General features: G+C 40.1%; 1 protein-coding gene across 1 annotated transcript in view; it reads right to left on the reverse strand.

Moving 5' to 3' along the window:
- The window catches only part of FBN1 (fibrillin 1), a 209,834-nt gene that overhangs the window by 34,134 nt on the left and 158,930 nt on the right, over positions 1-16,770 (reverse strand). Inside the window, exons 36-46 of the mRNA XM_066592616.1 lie at positions 16,599-16,721; positions 13,606-13,728; positions 12,596-12,760; positions 12,418-12,486; positions 12,040-12,165; positions 11,374-11,496; positions 9,797-9,955; positions 8,122-8,193; positions 7,911-8,036; positions 6,786-6,908; positions 940-1,065 (exon numbers count right to left, since the gene is read on the reverse strand). Coding sequence (XP_066448713.1) covers positions 940-1,065; positions 6,786-6,908; positions 7,911-8,036; positions 8,122-8,193; positions 9,797-9,955; positions 11,374-11,496; positions 12,040-12,165; positions 12,418-12,486; positions 12,596-12,760; positions 13,606-13,728; positions 16,599-16,721 — 1,335 coding nt within the window. The remainder of the gene's footprint in view (positions 1-939; positions 1,066-6,785; positions 6,909-7,910; positions 8,037-8,121; positions 8,194-9,796; positions 9,956-11,373; positions 11,497-12,039; positions 12,166-12,417; positions 12,487-12,595; positions 12,761-13,605; positions 13,729-16,598; positions 16,722-16,770) is intronic.

Below are 16,770 nucleotides of genomic sequence, written 5' to 3' on the forward strand. Positions count from 1 at the left end.
GTGCTATTTAATGAGTTTCACTGTGGGTGAAGGGAAGAAACATCTGCTTTGAAAGCATTTTCTCATTATTGCTTTTATTTATCATCTGCTTTCACAGATTTATCAACCTATTTGGAACAGGTTTCAGGTGTGATTACTATACACTAAAAATAAATAGTATTCAGGCCAAACGTCCTCTTTATGAGGCCCGTGACGAACTTTTTTCAACATGGGCTACCATATCTGAAAAAGTGTCTGAGGCTTCAGAGTCACTCAAAATCTGTACTATTTTCATCCAGCTTTATAGATAAATGTGGCACTCACTGCACAAGGAAGGAATCCTGCACATCTTTCATATATTATGCCAGAATTAATGTCTCTTCTCTTTGTTTTTCCTGTGTTCTTTGTGGGTTTTCACCAAGGACTATAGTAAAGCACTAATTCAACATGTATGTCCATTGATATGATTCCGTACATGCAAACATATCTATGTACATACATTCAATAAGTCATATTTCATACTCTTGCGTTACTGCAGTCCTTTCTGGGGTAAGATGTAACAAACTAATTAAGAGGGACACGCCTCTTAATAAATTTGCTACATCTCTGGTTGTCCTGTGTGCCACAAAGTCTAATCTATGTCAGATATGTGCTGGCATAGATTTGCTCTAAAATTATGCCAGCTTCCTGCATAAATGATATTAAATTTGTAAGGTTGGGGTGGCTTTGCCCTCTTTCACCAATCCCTACTCACTTTTAAAAGAAGTGGCAAGGATGGCATAAAAAGGGCAAGTATCAGCAAATTTATGCTCATAGTTTTTACAAAAAAACATCACTTTCTTACACCAAAACTCTGGTGCACGACCCAAAATTTCCCCCGTAATGTTAATTTTAGCTACTGATGAGTGGATACCCATGTATTATTCTAATCATGTATGGAAAATAAAGTGAAGAACCCACCCAGACACATGGTCTCATCTTCATTGGTTTTAAATCCATTATGACAAACACAGTAATATCCTCCAGTCTTGTCATGACACTCTCCATGGCTGCAAAGGTTCGGATTTTCCTGACACTCATTACGATCTGTATAAATATAAAAAGAAACCAAAAAAACAGAAATGTGAGCAACATGTGCAAAGCAGAGGATAAACGCAATGCTATGACACCACCAGACATGACATGTATTGGTTTGATTTGTCAATGGATGTCATGTTTCCTCCTTTTAAACATATATCATTTCCACAGTCAGATTGTTTACAAGATAATATCCCTTCAGTAACGAGCGCATAAGTGCTGACCACCGCAGTTAACACATATTTCATTGTGTTTACTACTATTGTAATAACTGCATACACATCAAACAGGCTAGCACAATACTTACTATTCATTGACTGCATTTTTGCAACATAGAAATACCCGAGTCAAGCTTGTTTCCTTCCTTCACATATTTCACTAGTATGATAAAAAAAATGCCTTTTAAGGGCTTATTTAGATGAGCACTAGAGATGAGCGAACCTACTCGGCCACGCCCCTTTTTCGCCCGAGCGCCGCGATTTTCGAGTACTTCCGTACTCGGGTGAGAAGATTCGGGGGGCGCCGTGGGTGAGTGGGGGGTTGCAGCGGGGAGTGGGGGGGAGAGGGAGAGGGCTCCCCCCTGTTCCCCGCTGCTACCTCCTGCTCCGCCACGCCTCCCCCCACCCCCTGAATCTTTTTTTACCCGAGTACAGAAGTACTCGAAAATCACGGTGCTCGATCGAGTAATTACTCGAAACGAGTATACTCGCTCATCTCTAATGAGCACATCCAATTTTGGTCAGTAAACAATGGACCAATTTTAATCTGTGTGCGCACACCTATTGAATTGAATGGGCGACTGACATCATGAAATCGGACCAGAATAGAACCTGCAGTATTTTTTTTACTGTGTAAAAAATGTTTTTTCTTCATAGCCCCACTGACTATCGTAGGTCAATGTGCTGTCCATGTGTAGTCTGTTACAAACATGGACAGAATACAGATGTGAATACCACTCATTGGTATAAGCACTAAAGGAGCATTCAATGCAAAATTGATGCACTGTGTTATTCCTAGTACAAAGCATGAGGGGGCAGTGCATGACTTAAGAATTATGTTGTGCCACACCCCTCTGGCCTAGCACAGTTTTACTTTTGCTCGGAATGTTACCTTAAAGGGCCACTCTAGTGATTTTTTAAAATTCATTCAATATGTAGCTATTCCCTCCGGTATATATAGGTGAGCTAGTATTACATTGGTTAGTTATTCCTTTCTGTCTGAATTTCCTGGCTTCTATTTCCTCAGATGGTCATGTGATCTTAATTCTGACCAGCTTATATCTACTTGGGTGTCATGGATTCATTTTTTAGTCAATTTCTCAGTTTGTGTGATGCTCTTACATATATCTACGACACAAGAAGAATACAGGCACTCCTGTCACAGCTACTGATGATGATCACTCAGCTCCTGTCACACAGTTATAATAGAGGAGATCACAGCTCACCCTCTTAACTGTATACTCATGGTCTGTAATTTACTTAGGTGAATATAGACACTGATGATAATTAAACAGTTCCCCCTGCAGGCAAAAGGGGTATAACCTTAGTTAATGCAGTGATGATGCATTATGGGACTGACTGAAAGTGCAAATAAAAAAAATCTCAGCTTTCACCTCTTGCAAATTACTACTTTGGAATTTGTTTCCATTACTAGCAACTTTGATTTCTGCACCTTTGTTCAACAAGTTTGGAGACTCTTACTCCACTCTAATATTTATCATCAGCAGCATGTGTAGGCGAGGGCGGCATAGTGGTTCAGTTTTAGACTCCATGCTGTTTACATGACTGTTGGCCAATTCCTTAACCTCATTTTTGCAAACAATACAGTTCCTCTATAGCAAAGAGTCTATGCAGATATTTACCACATAATAGCATAGGGGCCCTTTTAGCAGTTGTTTGGACTGCCTCGGGTATTTACACCCTTCTTATCACAGCCAGTGAATAGGGCTCTTTTCACACAGCATTTTTTGCTAGATGCCTGGTTTCCATCTCAGCGTTCCATCTGAATCAGAAAAACTGTATTCAGATAGAACTGTAGACTTTAATCTTTCAAACAAAGACCACTTTTAACTCCGCTGATGTGGTTTCCATCTCTTTCCGTTATTTTGGGAGGACAGAGAAAGTAGAGTCAACTAGTCTGATACATTAGTCTATGATTTTGTTCAAGGTTCCGTCTAAACCCAATTTTTATCTGAAAATGGAACTCTAAGATGGAAACTAGAGACGCAGCAAAAAACATAAGACAAAAGAACCCTGCCATCTGATTGCAATGCATGTCAGAATACCAATACCAATAATCAATACCCTAAACTATCAAAAACGTAATTCATGTCAGGTTTCATAACTTTTCTGACTTTTTTTTAAAGAAACATTCACCCTTGTTTGTACCCACATTAGGATATTCTTTATATCAGGTGTTTCCTACAAAAACACCACTGCCTGCAGTGACCAGCCAGGTTGGTTCCCTGAGCACTTATCTAATGATCATGTGGAGAATGGCAGGAAGGTGTACGACTTGCCAATGTGATCACCAATATTGTTCTTTATATCTGATTTTCTAACGGTTTTCCTGTTCCACTGAGTGAGTTACAATAGTAGCAGTGAGGGAAATTATAAACATCTTAATACAACCACCCCAGAGGACTTCCCAGCATGTATATATCAACAGCCTTCATTATAGGAATGGAGAAAGTGCAGGAACAATAGACTTCCTCATCAGCGGAGAGACCTGGATGAAAACTACAGACTGTTCTTGACAAGCTTGGAGAAGAAAGTGAAATATAGTATCTCCATCAAGCAGCATTCTTTTTTATTGTTCATGGAAAATCTTCTGTTGCAGACTCAAAGAATAGTTTTTCTACATGTATACTACTTGAATCCAGTTATTTCTGAGTCATACAGTCAGAGACCTGGGAAAAGTTCTCATCATTTCAACAGTGTTAGGATGAAGAGAAGAGGTCTTCTGGCTAGGTAAAAGTAGATGGGTGCCAGAGAGCTTCATGTTTTGGGTTTAATTCTGTACTTGTGTGGTTGATGTGAAAGAACAGATGACCCAAAACAATAATAAATCAACAACTGATGACAACACATCTCAGATTTTTCAATTGTAAAAGCCATGGTACTTAATAAGAACCATACTATCTAAAAAGTCAGATCCACGGAATCATAGAGTTGGAGGGGGTTGGACCCACCAGGGTCATCAGGTCCAACCGACTGCTCAATGCAGGATTCACTAAATCATCCCAGAGAGATGTCTGTCCAGCCTCTGTTTGAAGACTTCCATTGAAGGATAACTGACCACCTTCTGTGGCAATCTGTTCCACTCATTGATCACCCTCACTGTCAGAAGGGTTTTTCTAATATCTAATCTGTGTCTCCTCTCTTTCAGTTTCATCCCATTGCTTCAGTCTTTCCTTGTGCAAATGCGAATAGGGCTGATCCCTCTGCACTGTGACAGCCCTTCAGATATTTGTAGACAGCTTTTCCTTTTTTGCTGCTGCATCACACTGATGACTTATGTTCAGTTTATGTTCTATTAGTATACGCAAGTCTTTTCAACACATGCTGCTGCTTAGCTCAATTCTTCCCATTCTGTATGTGCTTTTTTCATTTTTCTTGCCCAGATGTAGGATTTTGCATTTCTTCCTGTTAAATACCTCTCTAATAGTTGCAGCCCACTGTTCAAACTTGTCTAGCTCTTTTTGAATCCTGTCTCTTCTCCTCTGTTAGCTATCCCTCCTTTGTGCCATCAGCAAATTTGATCAGTTCCCCTCAATTCCATCATCTAGATGATTTATAAAAATGAACACTGGGCCCAGGACAGAACCTCGTAGTGCCCTACTTGAGACATTCTTCCAATTGGACGTGTAGCCATTTATGACCACTCTTTGAGTACGATCATTAAGCCAGTGGTGAATCCACCCAACAGTTGCCTTGTTGATCCCATATTTGGCTATTTTTTCAATAAGGATGGTATGAGATACTTTATCAAGTGCTTTACTGAAATCAAGATATACTATATCTACATAATTAGCCTGATCAACCCACTCCGTGATTCTGTTATGGAAAGAAATTAGATTAGACTAGTATGACTTGTTTGTTACAAATCCATGCTGGCTCTAGTTAATTACTCCATTCTCATCCAAGTACTTGTATACATGCTGTTTAATTTGTTCAAAGATCTTTTCTGGGTCAGGCTCACAGGACTATAGTTTCCTAGGTCCACCTTCTTCCCTTTTTTGAAATAGGGACCACAATTGCCCTCCTCCAATCTTCTGGGACTTCCCCTGCTCTCCAGGAATTTTCAAAGATTACAGTGAGGAGTTCAGCAATTACCTTTGCTATCTCCTTCAGTACCCTAGGATGTAATTCATCTGGACATGAGATTCAGTGTCCACTCTATATGCTTTCGCGTTTAATTATACATAAAAAATAATGTCATCATTTTTAATCCTAACTAGTACATTTATTGAGAAAAGCCACAATAAAAGGGGTTGAAGGATCGACAGTGTGACAAGTCATTCAATGGTTTGTTTTGTCAATAAATGCAAGGCTGTGTGCACACGGTGAGGTCTTTAAGCTTCCATATGACATGACATATGCTTCTAGGGGAAAATACCACCATTAAACAGCATGGCACAATTTTTTTTCTTTCATGGATTCCTTAATGGTTCTCTACACATGTAGCCACCACTGAACTGTGAAATAGTTAATTGTATAATTGGCTCAAATGAGAACCTTACAGAACATGTCTCTGCAAGCTAAATCTATCAGTGTGATATATAGTTAAGCAAAATATACTACAGCTTTTTCTCTGTTTATGAAGATATTCTGAAAATTACGTTCTCATTCTGGCACTAATATGCTGGTGGTCACTGCCAAGCTAAGCATGCTAAGACACATCACTCAGTAGTAGGGACCAAAAAGCAAATACTCCAAGGAGCGTGACTGTAAAGAATTTCTCATGATGTGCATACTATATTGTACACAGTCTGGAAGTCTTGGAAGTATCAGTAAACAGCAAATATGATTCTATTTTACCTTTAGTATGCAGAGATGAATGCTGCTGAGGAGCACCTACAAAATCAACTTAATACCACAATGAATTTTTAGGCTGTTAAGTAAAAAAATAATGCAATATGCCTGCTTAGGTTGGGCTCACACGGGGCGGACTTGCCACGAAATTTCCGTGCAGACATTCCGTTGGCATTTTTAAACCTGAGACTAAGCAGCAAAGTAGACGAGATTTGCAAAAAACTCATTCACATGCTGCCGACAACGGAATTTAAAATCCACAACATGTCAATTGTATCACTGTTTCTGCTGCGGGCTCTCTTCTCTCTATGGGGAGAGATTTCCGCAGCAGAATACAGGCGGAAAGGGTGCTTCAAACCTGAGCCAAATGGTGCCGGTTTTGAAGCAGCCTTTCCGCTGCAGAAACCTCATAGAATTTCTGTGCGGTCCTGCTGCGGACATTCCGCGCGATTTCCATCCCATGAGAACCCACCCTTAGTATCAACTAAGTGAAGATGATTGAGTTTTCATATTGATCAGCACTATTTTATAATACTATTCTCTACTGCCGATATCACTGTGTAAGGTCGTTTTCTGTCCAGACATATAGATCAGCACGGTTGCAATGTTTCTTTGTGAACACCTCCAGGATAATACACCAAAGACAAATGAATGACCATGAGAGAGGTGTGAACTATATTATACATTATATCTCACCAACGCATTGTCCAGTAGAAGTGAATTTGTAGCCAGGTTTGCAGTCACAGCGGTAGCTTCCTGGAGTGTTAATGCAGTCTGCATTTCTTTGACACACTGGCCCATTCTGGCATTCATCAATATCTGGCAAAACAAGCAAAATCAAACACATACGCGTTACAACAAGATAAAGTAGTCTTTATTACATAAAAACTGCATGCAATTATACATGAAATGGTTTTAGGCAGCTAACAGACGTATAACTTCTTCATTAAAATTGATTAACTAGCAAGTGATCTGTGAAAATTCCCTACACTGTGATATTATGAATGAAACACATAGGCATTGATTCAGGAGCACAACTTGTATTGCAGAGATTGAGCCATAGGCTGTGTTCTACAAGAAAATGTAACATGTACTATATTCTACAGCATCAAAAAAAAGCCTGCAGCAGCAAGTCGGCTAAGTATCCTGTTTATCCTCCTTTGGAGTCCTATTTGCTTTCTCAGTTAGAGAATTTACCCCTTTCTTTCCTCTGTGACTGCGTTCTCTGTTTGTAGAGAACTTTATGAATGGCACTATTACCCCCTGTAAGCCTCTGCAGTGTTTACGGATTGGCAAATATGCTGCCAGTTTATTTACATCATTGGATCCTTGAGTTTTAGGTTTCAGATGTTCACAGCTGAAGTGTTGTTGATGTGCTACAGATAGGTTTGGTGAAACACTGTGCTTACTTAGGCTGCAATCTGTACGTTCCTATGGTGTAGGAGACGGGCACAGGCATACATAGATCTGAAGTAATTGCTGGGATCCTTTGTTGAATTGACTCATGAAATAAACCATCAGTTGATATTGTGCCGAGCATATACATATTTAATTTCTAACAATGTATCAGGCAATAGATTTATAATCTGCACTTATTGGACTGGCAAGGTTTTTTATAAAGTCAGCCATTTTTCCACTATACATTTTCCAAATTCTATTTCAATGGGGTCCCTAAAATGACACCTTGTTTAATACCACGTTCCAACCGAAGCAACCTCCCAAAGAGATATTTATACAACTGGAGTTTGCGGCAGAGCTTTCACGATTCATAGATATGACAAGGGTGAGGGCACTTATCAAACATATTAGCTGCAGGTTTACCTTCACAGATCAGCAGTTTGTCATTGTAGAAAAATCCCATTGGACATTCACAACGGAAGCTCCCGATCATGTTTATACAAATGCCATTCTCACAAACTCCAGGAATCTCTCTGCATTCATCAATATCTGATAGAGACAAGAGTAATGAGGTCAGTGAACTTGGTACACGTTTCACAGGTAGATTAAACAGCGAGTCTGTATTAAAACGTACCAATTGGTTGTCCTGTGTAAATGTCAATGACAAAGCCTGGGCGAGCGCTTCCACATAGTGCTGCAAAGTCATCTGCATAGAAATAATACAAATACATACTGGTGTGTTATAAATGACACAAATATATGTACATCGCTTTCTGCTTAGATTAGTAAGTAGCAGCATGACCAAGGTGATAAATAATGTGCTTAGGCTACCTGTGTCTATTATCTTTCGGTACGAAGATAGGCCTCATGTCCACGGGCAGGTCTGATTCCGCATGCGGGAACCTGCAACAGAATCCGACCCTGCCCGCTGCCGAGAACCCTGCGTACCTGTCCAGGTCTTCTATTTTCTGTACTGCAGATGTGTGCAGAAGCGCCGGCCAGCGCCCCGGCGCACATGCGCAGTATAGTTTTTTTGTTTAAAACTCCTGCTTTCCCGCGGAATCCACGGCTCATCCACAATGTCAATTGTGGACGGGCCACAGATCAGACAGCTTCCATTGACTTTAATGGAAGCCGTCTGCATGGAATCCGCCCTAAAATGGAGCATGCTGCGATTTGTTTTCCCCATGCGGAATCTGGATTACAAATCCGCATGCTTTAATTGAGGTGCTTGAATTGTGGATCTTCTGCAAATCAAATCTGCCCATGGACATTGGGCCATTGGCAAAGAAATTAACTTTCCAATAATCAAGGTAAAAAATCCTTTGTGGCTCTAAATCAGTAGCTGATAACTGGGTTTTGTGATTGCTGAGCCCATGGAGACCCAGAGTTCACACAGATAATGAGAAGCTTTTAAATAAAGTACCATAAGGGGTTTATGTATACTAACTGGGAAATGAGGATAGGCATGCAAGAGGCGTATAATAAGGCAATGACTGAGAGAGAAGGGAGGAGCCTCAGAAGAAGACAGAATTGGTCAAACCTGAGTTTGGCAGGATTGTCTTGACATACCTCGTGCTTGTTTTTAGCTACATAGTTTATGACTGCTCCTTTCTAAGTATCATAAACACTTGTAAAGATTTTTCCCTTTGTGAGTTTTTGCATACTGTTGACATTTTTATCCATGTGAATTGCGCTACATTGTAAATTAGTTAAATTAGCGGTGAGAAAACACCTAAATGTACACAAGCTGCAATATTAGGTGTTCCCCACAGCAACGTAGGTAAGCAATTAAGTCATGTGGAGAATCTTATGAGAAAATGCCATGAAGTTTCCTCTTCTCCACTAAACGCAAGTCACTGTGGGATTTTGCGCTAATATTTTAGTAGATATTCCCTGATTAAGCTTACAAAGGGCATTAGGAGATTATTAGCCAGATCTTTATGCTTTTGATCACTATGACAATAATGGCATTAAATATCAATACATTTCGCAAAACTTATATTTAATTTTTAGTTTACACTTTGTTATAGACAGCCTTGAGCAACGGCATGAGATTCCACATTTAGTTATTTACTTGAAAGTCACAGAGAAAACTGAGACATTCAAGAAGATAACTTTGGTAGAGGTCCAAGAACCCGGACTCTCCATTCATTACCAGAACAGGGCCAGATCCCTTCAGGAGGAATGTAAACTTCAAATCCGGTTTAATTTACTTCTGATACTTTCATATAATGAGAAAGCTGTAAATGTATATCTCCAACTGCATTACAAATTATGAGATAGTTACATTTTTATGATGCACTCACCAGTACTTGGCAATGGGCATTCCTCACAGGGTCTGTTCCATGCACGTCCAATGTTATATGAACAGCAGCACATTTTTTTCGTCATGTTGTAAAGCAATTCTCCATCACAACTTTGATTGTCGGCATTAAAGTTCCTAAAGCACAGACTTCTTCTCATGTCTATATAAAAAAAATATAGTAGGTTATTCACATATAAATTAATAGTATGTATACTAACACTTGGCTGCCCACTCATTTCTGCAAAAAGAGAACAAATAAAGTAAAACATTGAGAATGTCAAAGAAATGGTATATTGTCACATGAGAAATATAAAATTGAACTGCACTTGAGAAAGTAATAAAATGGATTAGCTAGAAGACGCATAAATCAGCTGCTTCTATTGTAAATTTTATAGCCTGGAAGGTGTGAATGCTTAATGCTGGATAACAACGTTAAGCTGGACTCTTTTTATATTTGTAATTTGACATATTTTTTGGATGTACTTTTACAACTGTTTAGAGATCTGGCAAACCACAGCGTGTTATTTCAACAAATCTGTGAGAGCTAATGTAAATTAAGTCATCTGTAGCTTAACTGGAAGGTGAAGAGGTTCATGTGGGGAAAAATAGTACAGAATTTCTATAAAGCAAGGCTTGGCTAGACTTCAAAATAAGAACTGGTATACAAAAACTGCAACGGCCCACATACCTTTGCATAGCAAAAGCAACAAATCAGCTTGTGCTGGTTTTGACTTCTGACTATAGTTTGCACTATTTTTTCTTCTCTTTGTCAACTCTGCTTTCTAAATTCTACAGATTGCCCTTGGAGACTGTCATGCGTGTTACACCACTCTGCTGTCAGACGTGTAGCCGAAGAGCTTAGCTCTCATTGTGTAGCTGTCATCTAAAGAATCTAATTACATTTTCATATGAAGGTTAGCTAAGTTCTGTACCTTTATGAATAAAGCCTATGTGTTCCCCGCTATTACTATTATTGTACATTTTATGTTTGAAAGCTGTATCACTATTGTGTGCTATTCCTAAGGAAGGTCATCAATATAAAATGAAGGTGATGGCTGAACTTCTTTTTAACTTTGCAAACGACTAAAAAATACGCAATGCAACCCATAACTGGCACAAGAGCAAAGTATTTAAAATGTTCGCACTAAGGTTGCTTGTTTATTAGACATATATATTTGCACAGAAAAAAAACTAACTGTACACTGCAATGTTATTTTGGCTTATGACAATACACAGAGGTTGAAACAGAAGCTGCTGCTCTGACCGTGGTGTAGTTACCGGCGCTTGTAGCTGCAGGTCCCAGCTCCCATTGATTTTAATGAGAGTCATGCCTGCAATTCCAAACATCAACCACTACACCAGGGTCGGAGCAGCAGCTTCCACTCTGAGCCCAGTGTTTTGCAGAAATGACAGTGCGCACTCTATCAGCTGATTGGCTGGGATTTTAAACAGTAGACCCCAGCTGAGCAACTATTGATGACCTATCCTGAGGCTAGGTCATCAATAGTATTTTCCTGAAAAAAACTTTTAAATCAGCACCAAGATTAGTAAAAATGTTTATTAAGAGCCAAAGCTTACCCATACAGTTGTTTCCTCCATTTACTGGCATGAAGTCAGGTGGGCATATACAAGTATAGTTTCCAACAGTGTTGTAGCATGTTCCGGGTCCACATATTCCAGGCTGATCACATTCATTGACATCTTAAATATAATTTTAAGAATATATGTATTAGATATGTTACAGAAGGCCACTTTCAGATGTCAGTAATTTAGGTTGTCTTTTGCGCCCATATTATAGACACAACACCCGGACCTCCATGGGTTCATCAGAACTGGAGTTAGTGTACCATAGGCTTCTATGGTGTTCTACTTGTGGTTTTGATAAACCGCTGGAAATTCGGCAGTCGTTTCCATAATAAGGGAGAACAAACAACTATATTACAGCTGCCTGAAACCAGCCTAAGAGTGCATTTTTAAGTCTTTGGGCGTACAATAAATGTAAGACTTACGATGTAAAAATGTCTTAATAAATCACGGCATCATGGTGAATGTACCCTAAATAAAGAGTCGGCCAATACTTAGGTGGACTGATATGTATTCTGGGATTTTTGTCTGCAGCTAGCCACATATATTAAGAGTGGGTTCTACTGTCCTCTCCATGGCCATACATGCTGTGGGTACTTTAGTCTGTATATTGTAAGAATCTTGAGAGTCAGCTTACGTCTTTTAAGAGAGTTCACTAACCATCACAAACTCGCGTTTCTTCATTGAGGAAGAATCCAGTTGGACAACGACACTGGAAACTACCAAAGGTATTCACGCACTTTCCTCCTTGACATAGACCTGGTAACTCCAGACATTCATCAATATCTAAAATAATATAATGAAGGAACAGAAGAATTTTCACTTTCTGCTTTACAGATGTTAAAATCCCTTTCAGAGGTGAAAAGGTAATGTATAAATGCAATCAAAATCCAATCCGACATGTTTAAAAGGGTTAGATATTGTGAAATCAGTGCAAAAAAAGTCGGTATTGACTGATGTCTACTTCAATCATCTTTAACTACTTCATTAAGGGATTGAGGACAGGTTTCCAGAGATAAGATATGACATAAAATTTACCTTCCAAAATAACAGTAATGGGATTTGGTCTGAAACCTTCTCCCCCAGGACACAACACTTTATAATCACCTGCAAAATAAAGTTAGTATTACTTATTTACTCATCTTTTATTACATGGATTATGAAGGAGGTGTCAATCCACCTCACATGCCCATATATTTCATAGTTTTGTACTTACTGGAATTTACAGGTGGACAGTGTTCACAAGGGGTTCCCCAGGCTCTTCCAAGTGAGCAACAACATGAGGCCTTGGACACGCTAACACCGATCTCATTACTGCAGGCCAAGTCTCCATTATCTCCTCGTGGTTTTACCTCCAGGTAACAGTTGCCAGATCGAGTGTCTGTACAATGAGAAAGGCAGTGCTTTACTGTGCTGGATAAGCATTTCTATGTATGGTGAATGAAAAGTTATAGAGCTCTAAAGTTTTTAGCACCCATAAATCACCAAGCAATATTGATAGGTAGCTTCATTGTCGTTACTGAGATTTAGGTAATTAAGCAGACAAAAATTAACGCTAATTATCACAACTTTCAAAAAATCTGCAATGCAGTTTATGTGAGGGGGTTTATCATTTTACTTTGTCATATCAAGAACCCCTTTTTTTACGAAATAAGGAGAAGACAACAGCGAATTATTCAATACAAGGTCAAAGTGGCTCACCTCCAGCGGGCCCAGGTTCTGACACAGTTACAGGCCCACAAAGTACAGTAGTAGACAGTTGCTTTTAAAGCTAATTTGCAAGCCAAAAACTAGCTATTAGGGATAATGCTAAGAAATGAATCACAAATAACCTATTTAATAAATGATATGGCCATTGTACAGGATGATAGTACAATAGTTTAGGAGGCAGATGCATGTGTTTTGGGAGCTCAGAATCATCACCTCTGGTGGATCTAATGTACCTTAGTTCTAGAATAAGTTTATAAGACATTGCTTTTTTTGCATACCCTACTGAACATCAGTGGGCAGCAGTGATTCAGCTCACGGTTTTTAAGTAAAACAAGACTGGCAGGTAAGGGGATGTGAAATGGCAGGTACTCTATGGATGCAAATCCAACAATGGCATACTGAAGAAGTTAAATATGTTAGAGTATGAGTATTGAGTAAATCATGTGAATAAAGCTGGTCTGGACACCTCTAGAAGTGTTAGAGAACAGTAGCTGATAGAGTTACAAAAAGACATACCAACACATCCAACGCGAGTGGGGTTAAGTTGGAAATCTGGGGGGCATTCACAGTTGTAACTGCCCGGAGTATTCTCACATGATCCACTTATACATGTTGTTGGATCGGCACATTCATCCACATCTAAAAAAAAAAGAGAAGAAACATATATTAATTAAAGTTACACGACATTTAATGAAATTGATCCATTTGGCTAGCTAATGATCATATTATTTTTAATTCTATCATTGATTTTAACCAGACAGAGTTTATCCTTTGAGCAATGAGACCTTATGTGCTTTAGGATGGCTGATATGCTAAAAGAAGCTTTAGGAACTTAGGGCTCATGCCCACGGATGGAGCTGATATGTCGGCGGATTTAGGCTACCGGAGTACCGCGGTGGTAAACAAAATGTACCCACTGGTGATACTATATTAATAGAGACCTTCCATGGCGTAAAACTGCGGAAAATAGAACATGCTGTGATTTATTTCCCGCTGCGGAAATCCGCGGTAAAATTCTGCATCTCGGCATTGGCTGGCAGAAAAACTATTAGCTTCAATAGAAGCTAATAACTGCTGAATTTCACCGCTGATTTATGTCGCGGGAACCGCAGTACAAATCTGTTTGTGGGCATTAGCCCTTAGGTCTTATTCAGACGGGCGTTTTTTTGCGCGATTTGCGCATGCGCATGCGTCCGGCGATTTTTTAAAACCATTGCTTTGCAATGGTATCGGACACATGAGCGCTTTTTATGCGCTCGTCCGATAAATTATAGAACAGAAATCGCAGATCGCACCTATCTGCGATCTGCGATTCCTGTTCTCTTCTCTATATGCGCTCAATGGGGCCGGCGGCAGCAGCGCCGACCCCATTGAGAACATATAGAAGACAAATCATTCTTCTCTGCCACAGCTGTAACAGAAGAACGATGTTTGCCCATTGAATTCAATGGAGCCGGCAATACAGCGCTAAGCCAATCAGGGGGCAGGTCTGACTCACACCCCCTTCACACCCACTGCAGGCCGGCCGCGCGGAACTCCGGCTGCCGGGAGCAGGTGAGTATGTATATATTTTTTATTTTAACACTTTTCTGGATGAATTGCAGGGAAGGGCTTATATATTTAAGCCCTTCCCGACAATTTATCCCACACTCGCCCGCAGCGCATTGCTTCAATGGAGTCGGCTGTATTGCCGGCTCTATTGAATGCAATGCGCTGGACAGCTCCAGCCCGTTTCTAATGAAACGCGGCTAGGAGCAGATTTTCGGGCGATTTTCGGGCATCGGTCACGCGATTTGCGGATGCACATCCGTCATGCGATCCGCAAATTGCACGAAAAAACGCCCGTCTGACTAAGGCCTCAAACTGATTATCTGAAGTGTTTTTTATCTCATTTTTGTATTTGCTTTATACTAACCAGACTATTTTATCCATAAACTTAAAAGAAAATGAGCTAGATCATGGGTCAGATGCAATTTAAAGACACAGTTAGGGCTCATTCACATGGGCATAAATATGCTCCACATGACGCGCAGTACGGAGCACTGAATCCCCAATGATTTGCATTGGGGCATTCAAACCAGAGTTTTTCAAGTGTGGACTTAGACACGTTAAAAAAAACTGCAGGCGGTCTTACTCTAGTCCATATTACGGACTAAAATAGACGATTAAAGTCAATCGGTCCACATAAATACACAGAGAATGCAACATGCACGGAAAACAAAAAAAGAATGCAACAAGCACGGAATACGCAGTGTTGCAGTCCGTTGTGTATTCATGGAACGAAATCTGTATATTTCTGTGTGAATGAGCCCTTAGGCTGGGTTCACACGGGACGGATTTGCTGCAGAATTCTCGCGGATTGGCAAGAATTCCGTTGGAAAACCGCAGCCGCGGGTTTTAGAGCGGCTTCGTCGGCTGCATTTCCACTGCGACCATCTCTCCCCATAGAGAGGAGAGAGGCCGCGGCGGAAAAAAAAAAAAGAATTGGCATGCTGCGTCTTTAATTTCCACCCTCCATGGCCGTTTCTGCACTGTTTGTCCGCAACGGATTGGCCGCAGCATGTGGACGAGGTTTTTGCAAAATCTCGTCCACTTTGCTAGCTAATCCCGGGATTAGCAGCCACGTGCGGAATTTCTGTGCGGACAATCCACACGGAAATTCTGCAGCACATCCTTTCCGTGTGAACCCAGTTTAAGGGTGTGAGAATACATAGTGGCTGAAGTAACAGGCCTATTTAAGGGATGTCACAGGCACTGCAGTCAATAACAAAGCTCAGTGATCGATTGCTGAGCTCTTTTTTTTGGCTGCAGCACCTGTAACATCCAGTAAACCCAGGCAGGATTTCAGCCTGTATATAAACAAGGTAGTGGAGGACCAAGCAGCGCCATAGGACACAGTGGGATATACTCACAGAGGTGAGTATATCCCGGTTAGACATTTTACAGCATGGCAAAGACTTTTTAGTAAAAACATAAAACTATATGTTAAAATGTAGTAAAACCTGAAAACCTGTAAGTACACTGATGCTAGTACGTCTCTTTTCCTGTATTTAAATGGAGTCTGTCAGCTAGAACATGCTATCCAAACTGCAGGCATCCTGTTACCGAACCGGAGGAGCAGAGCAGATTGGGGAAAGATTCAGTGTAACTTGTATTTTATTTATTTATATCTCTGAGCTGAAAAGTCCAATGGGCGGAGCTATCAGTGATTGACACCTGTCTGTATATTACTGTACATATAGAAATAGCTGTCAATCACTGACCATGCAATGGACAGTTCAGCTCAGAATGAGTAAAGGTTTAAATCAATAAAATACAATTCCCTTTAAAAGTGTGTGTCTCACATGCCCAGACATCCATGTCGTAGACGTCAGCTGGCTTTTGCTTTATTATACAACTAATAATAGTATCATTATTTACATTTTTTTCTAAAGAGATGATGCAATAGACACTTTTTTAGATGTTGTACTAAATGACAGTGGAGGAATGAAATGCCACCTAGATCTTACCTGTGCAGTTGCCGCCACTCTTATCCAGCTCATATCCAGTATCACAGTCACACCTGAAGAGACCCGGGAGGTTTTTACAAGTGCCATAAACACAGATGTTGGGAAGAGCACATTCATCAATATCTGCAAATATTATAAGAATAGTATCTTTAATGTAGAGAAGCAAAAAAGT

This window comes from Eleutherodactylus coqui, chromosome 2, assembly GCF_035609145.1.
Source record: "Eleutherodactylus coqui strain aEleCoq1 chromosome 2, aEleCoq1.hap1, whole genome shotgun sequence".
NCBI classification, from domain to species: Eukaryota; Metazoa; Chordata; class Amphibia; order Anura; family Eleutherodactylidae; genus Eleutherodactylus; species Eleutherodactylus coqui.